The sequence below is a fragment of the Kluyveromyces lactis genome (genome assembly GCF_000002515.2).
Source record: "Kluyveromyces lactis strain NRRL Y-1140 chromosome F complete sequence".
Taxonomy (NCBI): domain Eukaryota; kingdom Fungi; phylum Ascomycota; class Saccharomycetes; order Saccharomycetales; family Saccharomycetaceae; genus Kluyveromyces; species Kluyveromyces lactis.
Window position 1 is genome coordinate 1,228,785 of NC_006042.1, and position 10,832 is coordinate 1,239,616.

The 10,832-nt window shown below is 39.0% G+C and overlaps 5 protein-coding genes across 5 annotated transcripts; 3 read left to right on the forward strand and 2 right to left on the reverse strand.

Annotated features, from left to right (window-relative positions):
- Positions 1-834: 834 nt before the first annotated feature.
- On the reverse strand, positions 835-1,233 carry HTB1 (histone H2B; the record flags this gene model as incomplete). Its single annotated transcript, XM_455679.1, has 1 exon — positions 835-1,233. The coding sequence occupies one exon, from the start codon at positions 1,231-1,233 to the stop codon at positions 835-837; it is 399 nt and encodes a 132-aa protein (XP_455679.1).
- A 726-nt stretch (positions 1,234-1,959) lies between these two features.
- Positions 1,960-2,352, forward strand: HTA1 (histone H2A; the record flags this gene model as incomplete). The annotated part of the gene is made up of 1 exon (XM_455680.1): positions 1,960-2,352. One exon carries the CDS (start codon positions 1,960-1,962, stop codon positions 2,350-2,352), a length of 393 nt encoding a protein of 130 aa, XP_455680.1.
- Positions 2,353-2,834: 482 nt separating this feature from the next.
- Positions 2,835-4,793, reverse strand: MSC3 (Msc3p; the record flags this gene model as incomplete). The annotated part of the gene is made up of 1 exon (XM_455681.1): positions 2,835-4,793. The coding sequence occupies one exon, from the start codon at positions 4,791-4,793 to the stop codon at positions 2,835-2,837; it is 1,959 nt and encodes a 652-aa protein (XP_455681.1).
- A 1,011-nt stretch (positions 4,794-5,804) lies between these two features.
- On the forward strand, positions 5,805-6,488 carry ADK1 (adenylate kinase ADK1; the record flags this gene model as incomplete). Its single annotated transcript, XM_455682.1, has 1 exon — positions 5,805-6,488. The coding sequence occupies one exon, from the start codon at positions 5,805-5,807 to the stop codon at positions 6,486-6,488; it is 684 nt and encodes a 227-aa protein (XP_455682.1).
- Positions 6,489-8,110: 1,622 nt separating this feature from the next.
- Positions 8,111-10,615, forward strand: KLLA0_F13398g (uncharacterized protein; the record flags this gene model as incomplete). Its single annotated transcript, XM_455683.1, has 1 exon — positions 8,111-10,615. The coding sequence occupies one exon, from the start codon at positions 8,111-8,113 to the stop codon at positions 10,613-10,615; it is 2,505 nt and encodes an 834-aa protein (XP_455683.1).
- Between the last annotated feature and the right edge of the window lie 217 nt (positions 10,616-10,832).

Genomic DNA, 10,832 nt, shown 5'->3' on the forward strand with positions numbered 1-10,832 from the left:
CTTATTTTTACCAAATAGTTAAAATTGTATAGCAGAGCAGTACTGCTGATAAACCAATATCTACAAATAAAACCGTTCTTGTGTTTTGTTCCCCACTTATTCCAGGTTTGTTCCCTTGGTTTCACTTCTCAAAAAATCACCTCAACTTTATTTTCTTTGAAAAACGTCTATGAGAATTCAAATAGATACTGCGAGTGCAAACAAAAACCAACCAACAGCTCAAGCAATGTGTCTGACACTTGTTCCAATATTGTTTCTCTAAAAACTAAATACAGAAAACTGCGAAGAAGTGCTTATAAAAAAGTGAATAAAACGTACAAGCTTTATATAAACTTTGTATAGTAATATATATATATTTACAATGAATTGGGAAAAAAATGAAAAAGATTACGGCTTGGCAAATAGCGCCGCTGGGGCATAGTAGTAAAAGTTTAAATTCCAAATCAATTTGAAATCCGTTATATAACGGTGAGTAGTCCCACGGTTTCCCGTGCCTTTGAAAACCTGTGTTTCTGTGTGGCTGGTAACGTCAGCATTACGCACGGCGATTTCATTGGACGGCAGAGGAAAAAAAGAAGAAAATTTAGTGTCACGTGGGGATGGGAAGCACGTGACAGAAAGTCACGTGGTTTGTCATATATGTAACAACAATACCAAGATGTCTTCGACATCTTGGTATTGCTCTAATACATTGATCAACAGATGCCCGAATGGCCTATTTGTGAAGAAAAAAAATTATATTACACACGTTATACCCAGATAAGATTTTAATTTACATATGGATCCTTTGCAGGATGATGATGATGATAATGATAATGACAACTCGCCTACCGTTTAAGCTTGAGTAGAAGAAGAGTACTTGGTAACAGCTCTGGTACCTTCAGAAACAGCGTGCTTGGCCAATTCACCTGGCAAGATCAATCTGACAGCTGTTTGGATTTCTCTAGCAGAAATAGTAGATTTCTTGTTGTAAGCAGCCAACTTGGAAGATTCAGTAGCGATTCTTTCAAAGATATCGTTAACGAAAGAGTTCAAGATGGACATAGACTTTTGGGAAATACCAGTGTCTGGATGGGTTTGCTTCAAAACCTTGTAGATGTAAGAGGAGTAAGTTTCCTTTCTAGCCTTAGTTCTCTTCTTAGATGGATCGGTAGAAGAGGAAGTCTTCTTAGCAGCTGGCTTCTTTTCAGCTGGAGCCTTGGATGCTGGGGCCTTGGATGCTTTAGCAGACATTATAGTTGTAATATTTGTTTTTAGTAATGTGATAGTACTGGTTTTCAAATAACTAGTGCTTGTCGAGGGTGAATTACAGAACCATATATATTTCTAATAGAAACGGATAATCTATAAGGAGAAAGGGTAAAAGTATCCATTTAGTCAGTCTCTTTATATACAATTTGGTTCTTCGCCATAGTAAAAGCGATTTGCCTTCCTTAAATTGTGTCTTTGGTACTTGTTTTTTTTGTTTTTCACGCTAAAAAGGCATGTCATGACCACAGCTTCGCTGTGGTAAACCGGTTTACTATGGCGGATGGAGATATTCTCCGCGCGTAACCGGTAGCACGGTCTACGAAAAAGTTTCCTTTTTCGGAAACAACCACGGGAGTCCATAGTAAAAGGGAATCCGTTGATTGTTTGAAAAAATGGTTCCTCGACATCTCAAGAGACAATATATTAACATTCCAGGAGTTTCACGGCACAGGTGAAGCTGTGAGAACAGGGGGTTTGTTTTCGCTGCCGCTTTTTCTTTTTTTACTTTTGTTGTGTGAGCGTGTGCTTTGCTCAGTGACACAGTGGCACTACCGTGCCACCGTTTCTTATATAAAGAGGTCACTTCTTGCACTTTCAGTTCCTCTTCTGTTCCTAGTTTAGCTCTTCGTATTGTTTGTTGTTCATCATCACAGATACTACTAAATCAAAAACAACACACAAATCAAACACTATAATACAATATAAAAAATGTCAGGTAAAGGTGGTAAAGCTGGTTCTGCTGCTAAGGCTTCTCAATCTAGATCTGCTAAGGCAGGTTTGACTTTCCCAGTCGGTAGAGTTCACAGATTGTTGAGAAAGGGTAACTACGCTCAAAGAATCGGTTCTGGTGCTCCAGTCTATTTGACTGCCGTTTTGGAATATTTGGCCGCTGAAATCTTGGAATTGGCCGGTAACGCTGCTAGAGACAACAAGAAGACCAGAATCATCCCAAGACATTTGCAATTGGCTATCAGAAACGATGACGAATTGAACAAATTGTTGGGTAACGTGACCATCGCTCAAGGTGGTGTCTTGCCAAACATTCACCAAAACTTGTTGCCAAAGAAATCTTCCAAGGCTAAGGCTTCTCAAGAATTATAATAAGCCTGAGCAAAGGGGGGAAAAAAAAGAATGGAATGCATACAAATTTTATTTTAATATGAAAACAAAATTCATCGGGTCTGTCACTAATATATCTTTCTTATGTTTATTCTGAGTTGGCATTGGCATCATTTTAAACACACAAATTACTTTATCAAACAAGGAGAAATGGGGGGATTCTCTGTTTCATCTCTTTGTATGGGATAGTTATTTTTTATTTGTACTATATTTTAAATATATATATAAACTACTTCATCCTACGTTATGAGGTATATCTTTAATCGTCATGAATTTCGGGTTAGATTACTTTCTTTCAATGACTTTCAATTCTGTCTGTGTTGTTGATTTTGACACATTATTGTCCTTTTCCTGTCTTTTAACATTGAATATTCCCTTGAATGTATTTTAGATTAATTTGGACAAAGTTGTTTTAGATCAAGAAGAGAGTAGAAAAGAAAAATTAATTACTATTAACGGTATAACTATTTAGTGTTGATATGAGTCTTATTAGATTTAAATAACCTTTTGAAGAACGAACCTTTCTCGTTCTTCTTCTTGCTTTTCGTCTTCTCATTGATACGTGGGGTGTTATCGATGGAGGGGGACGAGGCTGGGATCACGTGATCGGGATTGCCTGGTTCGTTTACATCGACAGGAGTAGCAGCAGTGCTAGCTGCTAGCACCGTGGTATCCTCAGTGACGACAACGGGGTTCGCCCCGGATTCGTGTCGAAGCGAAGAAGAAGAACTTGTGTTATTATTGTTATTGTGATTATTGTTATTGTGATTAATATTATGACCACTGGCATTAGTGTCAAAATTGTCAGTTGTTCCATTGGACGGAGCGACGTCCGGTGGTTGTTGAGAATATTGTTTTCCACGGTGTTGTTTTGGTGGTTGATTACCAGAGTTCTCTTGGCTGAACTGGACAACCCTATCGAGTATACTCTTGACTTTTTTCTTTGGATGTCGGCTCTTTTCATTTGTTGGAATCGCCGCAGTAGGTTGTTGCAATTGTTCGTGTTGAATTTGTTCCTCACGCGTGGGCAAGTGCAGTGTGGTCGGGAGCACATGTGGTTGCTCGACATCTGCATCTTCAAGTATCGGTGTCATTTCGTTTCTAGATCCATTGTCTGTACTATGCGAAACTGTTTTTGTAGGATGACCATATTTCTGTTGAGCAATCTCCAATGCTATAGCATACATCTCCTCTTGGCTTAGTGTCTTCTGATCAGATGTAGGAACAGTAGGGACGGCAACTGCTTCATTCCGTTTCTTACTTTTGAATATGGATTTTCTTTTCGTGGCGTTATTGTCCGGTGTAGCTTGATCCGTAGTATCCTTTTCTGGTTCAAGTTGTGCATTGGGAGTATCTCTCAAAGTCATCCTCTTGGACATTGTACTTTTCCTTCCAACTGATTTCGCTTCTGTGTTCTGAACCTGCGATATACCTTGATGTTGAACTTCTTGCTGCTGCTGCACCCCCTGTTTCTGGACCAGGGGTTTTCTTGAAGTGTATGATTTTGAATTGTTATCAACATCAACTTTATTCACTTTTGCCAGGAAATGGTCCTGATCATCTTCCGCAAATGCACCTGATTCTTCAACGACATCTGATGCGTCAGTGAAGTGCTCTTCCCCTTCCTCTTCCGAATCACTTCTGATGTTATTCGCAGCTGAGTTATTTATAGCATTCGAGTTGAAATTGGCCAATCTCTGGTTTGTCCGTGGTTGCGATTCGGATAACGGAGCAGCAGGAGGAGTGGCGGACAGCTCATCGGAGATTGGGAACTCATCATTTTCAGCAAACTGCTGGAAATGAAACTGAGGGTCTTCAACCAGCCCAGCAGTTTGCGTGGTAGTTTCCACGTATTCCATCCCGTTGATCCTTCTTATAGTCTGCGTCGTGATCGATTGCGTTCTGCCCATCATATCTTTAACCTCTTGTGTCTTGATGATAATAGATCCGTTACCACCTCCAGCAAATGAACCGGTCCTTGAACCAACCCTGGCTACTGAACCAGTCATAGAACCAGTTCTACTGCCAACACCACGACTGGAAGCTGTACCTGTTCGTGGTATGGCAGAAACAGACCTTCTATTCCCGACATTACCGGTTCGAGGAGCGTATGCTCCACGAGCAGTAAAACTGTAACTTCTAGGAATATAAGACGATTGCTGTTGCTGCTGTCCAGGATGACCCATCCGGAGACTGTTAGCTCTTGATATATTTGTATAGCCTCTTTCTGGATAATTCACCAGGGATCCAGCCCTTGCACTAGCAGCAAAGGCCGCATCTGCAGAAAGCTCGTGGCTCTTAAGGTAATTATCACCCTGATTTACAGAATTACCACCGCTACCATTGTAATGATAGTCATACCTGGATAAGTCTGGAACCCTAGTGGCTTTTCTCCTGTTTCCTAAATTCATACCAAATACCATTGTTGAGGATTTCGATGTATACTGTTCAGTATAGCACTTTGACCAGAGAAGAATAGTGATATAAGCCGAGCAGCGAAAAGGGTATAATTAAGCTTCCTCAAATTTCGCTATTTAAAGGTATATTATATATATGTCCGTATTTATATACATGCTTCTTTGTTTATATCAATGCATCCTTTATTATTATTCTGTGATTTATGTTCCATTTTTCACTTATGGAACAATCGAAATTTGCTATCTCTGCGAATTTATATCGAGAAACGGTTAGAAACGGCTGTACAAGAAAGCAAGGAAACCAGGGTGTTTGCTTCGAGACAGAAAGGAGTAGACGCAATATGGGACCTGATTCAAAATAGCAGTCTGTTGCAAAGGACATTCAGACAGGTTTACGATGGACAAGTTTACCAGGTAAGGGTACGATGTTTTGGTCCGTTCGGAATATGAACGCACACAAGATATATATGTATGTATACAGTCACGTGATTATTTATAAACCACGTGACACAGACCAAATCACATTTGGGGCTGTCATCAACGACGTACAAAGTGATGAATTCTCTCTCCAACTCACTCAGCTCAATTACGCGTGCCACTGGCCTCGAAACGTGTGATGTTCGTACTTGTATCAATGACGACCTCTCTGAGGTCGTCATACATAACTATCCAAAACTGAATTCCACTCGTAACCGCATTTCCCCCTTCTCTCTTGGATCAATGGAGTCACTTTTTTCATTCCAGCATGATAATTTCAACATCAAAATTATATAAGTATGAAAAAAAAGTTGATGATAATTTGAACGAAGAACTATATTCCATGTTTAACCTGAACTTGAAATGTTATAAGAATTTCTGACACGTTTTGTTTTCTTGCGTGATTGCTTCAATGCAAGAGTATATTAGTATATTATATATCTTGATTAAATTTTTATGAATTATTTTCTTGTACTTTAATTTCAGGTATATCCTCAACGATCAGTAGAGTCATAAAACTACAAATATAAGTAACCAGCGATGTCCCAAGATTTGTCCCATGTTCCAGAATCCATCAGAATGGTCTTGATTGGCCCACCAGGTGCTGGTAAGGGTACCCAGGCTCCTAACTTGACCGAAAGATTCTGTGCTTGTCATTTGGCTACCGGTGACATGTTAAGATCTCAAGTCGCCAAGCAAACTCCATTGGGTATTGAAGCCAAGAAGATTATGGACGATGGTAAGTTGGTCTCTGACGAAATCATGATTAACATGATTAAGGATGAGTTGACTAACAACCAAGACTGTAAGAAGGGTTTCATCTTGGACGGGTTCCCAAGAACCATCCCACAAGCTGAGAAATTGGATGAAATGTTGGCTCAACAAGGTAGACCATTGGAAAAAGCCGTTGAATTGAAGATCGATGATGAATTGTTGGTTAGCAGAATTACTGGTAGATTGGTTCATCCAGCTTCTGGTAGATCTTACCACAAGGTCTTCAACCCTCCAAAGACTGAAATGAAGGACGATATCACCGGTGAAGATTTGGTCCAAAGATCTGATGACAACGTCGAAGCATTGAAGAAGAGATTGACTTCTTACCACAAGCAAACCGAACCAATTGTCGATTTCTACAAGAAAACTGGTATCTGGGCTGGTGTCGACGCTTCCCAACCTCCAAAGACCGTCTGGTCTGATATCTTGAAGTGTTTGGGTAAGAACTAAACTTGAATATAAATTTCACTATTATTTATGGTGTTTCCCATTTTATAACGAATCAGGATATGAATCAAAAACAACAAAAAAGTAGCATAGATTATGATCAGCACCTCACCCAAGATATCGTATCTTAGCTTTTTTTTACCTTCTTTTGGTGGTGTATAGTTTATGTAACATCAAAAGTACAGAATCATTTAACGATAATACCAATAGTGTTCTGTTTTTTAAAATAGGGAACAAGGTAAATGTAGTCAGAGAGGCTTCACTTACGTGCAAGAACTGACTTTTTTGGGGGAGAATAAGACAACTCCAGCGACCGGAATACTCAGAAGCGAGATCGACAATGCATTACTCTATCCAACTAATACGCCTACCTCGCAAAAGATTTTAAAAGGCCAGACAGCCATCACTCACGGGACTAATGCTTAAATTGAGGCGGTTTATACTCACTTCTACTTCCAGTCTTATGTTATTTCATTTTCCAGATCAAAATGTGCATAACAGTGTTCAGCGGCAGGCTGGGAAATGTCGTTGTCGTTCTGTAAAGAAACATTGGGAAAAAATTGCTTCTAGAAGAAATACAACTACGTCTTGTTCTGTGGACTTTGTAACGTTTAATAGGGTTCCCCGCATTTGTTTTTTCGAAATTGCAGATCTGAAGCGCAGAGACAGCGTAGGATGTGATTACGTGACGATTATATGCAACTGGCCACCATAAAGCATTCTACAGTGGCAGTACAAGGTTACAAACGAATTATATACCGGGTACTTGCAGGTGTATTTGCCTGAAAATCTACTGCAGTATATTTAATGTATCTAGGGAACATAATCATGCTCTGCCAATGAGATTATCTAAGAAAAAACTGTCCAGTGTCACTGAACAGAGAGAAATTTGATGGGACTTTCCTGTGAGGATCTCAGAATTGATATGAATAGTGTGTTCAGTGAAGTTTTTGAACTCAGGAAGTAAATAATCAACTCAGGTTTTACGCCTATTATACTATTGTACGCGTCGACATTTTATTGGGCAGGTTTCTTTCGGAGTTTTCATATATATGCTTGGATTAAAAATTATCCAGCTCGACCTCTTTGCATCACATCCTTTATTGTTTAAGTAGTCAATTAATAATGGTACACACGTCAGTCTATGAAAGCCAGGTGATTGTGTATTACGCTTCGGCAAAAGTGCAATGTCACCTCACTCCACAGTAGAATTTCACGCAAAAGGTAAAGTATTGAAATATCAAGCCCAAAATACATCCATACATTCAACTTTACACCGTCAAATCCCTCATCCCTCATCTACCCAAATCTCTTTGTTATATCTCACTTGGTGTCCTTGTAATTACTCAATTAGGCCTTTTTGCTGACGGACATATATCTTTCACACTTACTTAAAAACGAAAATGATTCATCTTAAAAAAACACGATGATTAGATACAAAATATTCAAGAATAGAGCGCGTTAACAGCAACTGGTAACGTCTTTGATCTGAAATCCAAGGTGAAATACATTATTAATCTTGAATTTAATTGATTGATATTTTTCCAGGGTCCTTTGTTGCTATTCAGCATCTTATTTCGACGTAAAAAAACAGGGGTACTTTTAAGGTTATACTGACATTGATAATGTCTAAGACAGGTGCTAATCTCAACCCTAACACCTCTGTTGGTATGGATTTGCGACAGTATAGTAAATTGATACATTCGAATAATAAATGTGATATCAAACAACATAAGGTAAATTTGGTGAAGAAACCGAGGGGAAGACCCAAGAAACACGTCGAGACGAAATTATGCGGACCAAACCTTGTACCGAATTTAAATGGTTCTGGTGACTTCAGAGTCAAAATTCAGGAGGAAGTTTCTATCAAGCTTCGATACTGTTTCAATACAAAACCTACAAACTGGATGTATTTCTGGTTTATTTCACACGTCCTGCCGGAGTTCTCATATCAGATGTGGTATAGTATCGTGCAATTGAAACATAGACAAGATCTTGTTGAACTCATGATTAATCGGTTTGAGTTCTTGAAACTTATTGCAATGCAACAATTTGCTCAGGGTAGCAAAAACATTGACAGAACTTGGGAATCTAAACGGATTTCATATAGCCATGATCAATTGGCGTGTTTGTTTCTTGAATCATTCAATGCCATTTCGATGGAAAATTGGAACGACGAAATTTTAAGATTACAGAATAGGCTGTGGGCAAAGGTTAAGGATAAGTCAATAAGAGATTCAAGATCTGATGACATTTTATCTATTCACGATAAAGTGTTTTTGTTAGCAGAAACTTGTAATCGCCAGATTACTCCTGCCATCGAATGGATGATCATTACCCTTGAAGATATTTATGCCATCAATAAGAATTCTATGAGTAACGATTTTAAAGGAAGCTCAACTGCTGCTAATATACCTATTCTGACTAAGAACTATAACTGCAATAAGAAATTTTCTGCCAATGATAACGACGTGCGATCTACAATCCCAGTACTTTCCATTAACGCGTCTGATTTTCAAACGAATACATTGGGCATCAATGAGCGATTGATAAAGGGTATCACAGCTTGCCTGAGGGGAAATAGAGGTGGAAAAACCGAGTCTTATGAAAGGATACAAGTTCCAGTACTTTACGAGTTAATGATGCCTGAGCTACCAAAGAGGAACCTGAAACGTCTATTACAACATTCTAAAGATATTTTCTTAAGCAAATTACAATTGTTGGATAACAACGAACTAAGCAGTTACTTAACAGAAGGGAGTCAAGACGTACAATTCGAGATCAGTTATCGAAATTGTGTTCTTTATCACTCTTTATGTCAGTCTTCGTTCATCGCTGGAATAAAACCCGTAGTGTCAAGTAAAGAAGAGGAAAAAGAAGAAGGTAGATCACTTGACCACATCAAATTTAGCCTGGAGCCCTTCGATGAGCTGCCAGAGGTGTGTATCGAAACTGAAGGTTTTACGCCAGCTAGAAAGCTGTGGCATGATAGATGGATGTCAGAATTGGCAAAATCAAAGGTCTACTTCGTAGAAGGATTTCCAAAGGGGGCCACTGAACATGAACGAAAGTATTGGAACAGATTAGAAGAATTGCTTGTTCACTATTTTAAACATTTCGGTGTCACTTTCATAGGGTTCAGTATCAATGACTTTGAAACTGTCAAATTACCACCTCCATGTTTACAGACTAGATATGTCATATTCAGAAGAGAGGGACCTTTGAAGATGAACAAAAACCCAAGGCTATGGGACTACGGCAAGGCAATAAGGTTCCTCCAGGATATGGGGCTTGATGTGAGTTCATTGCAGAACATTTTTTCTCTTTTACAAGACGGAACTTTGAGAAAGAGGAAGATCAAGAGAGATGGAAAAGGGCATCGTTCTTCTCAAAAAAGGTTTAAAAGAGGTACTGTAACGGAAGAGAAGCTAGTATCACCAACATTCGACTGGAACGAATCTTTGGAGCAAGTGAAATTCGCTTCCTCAGCAATAACTGGTACTCCTCAATTGGCCAGACCACTGGTCACAACTGGATTGAGGAAACATGTAAAAGAGGACAGTGTAGAACTCGATGGTTCAATTGAGAAAGACACAAATTCGTTGTCAGTATCCGGGAAACTATCGGATGCAGAACTCTCTGAGGATAAATCAGTTATTGACGGTAACACAACCATATGTGGTGCTGCAAGCCTGAAGGCAAGTAGATTCGAACCACCTCAATTCGTAGCTGAATCTTCTCAATTGTCAGATATGGTAAAGAAACCCATTGAGGAGCCCGATTCTTTCTACACAGCGCCAGAAACCACTGATTCAGATGATGATTTAGAAACCGAAGATATCTTTCAAGAAATATCAAGCCATGCAAACAAAACCTGGAACTCAACTAAAAACCAGATACCGAAACGGTACCATGGCATAATCAGCGGAATGCTTGATTCCATCAATGAATTTACGGTCTCTAAGCTAATAGAAGAAAACCAGCAATGGTCAAATCTTTTCTCGGAAAGAGATCAATTGATCCATACCTTATCTTCAAAACTGATAGAGAAAGAAAAACTCGTAGCCACCTACCAGGGAAAATTGCAACAAATACACGCAGAATCCTCAACAGAGAAATTGCCACAATGACGCGTGTGCTAACACTATATACACTCTAGCTATTACAATTATAATCTTGCATCATATCTATATATAAACATAATACACATCTTTACAATGCGTAGATGTAAAAAAAAAAGTGTCAATTTAATTTAGACAGTTAAGGTGATGAATCAGTACAAAAACATACCAAGAAAACCGGTAAAAGTACAAGTTCTACCGTGATGAATGTATGTCTATAAGGGCA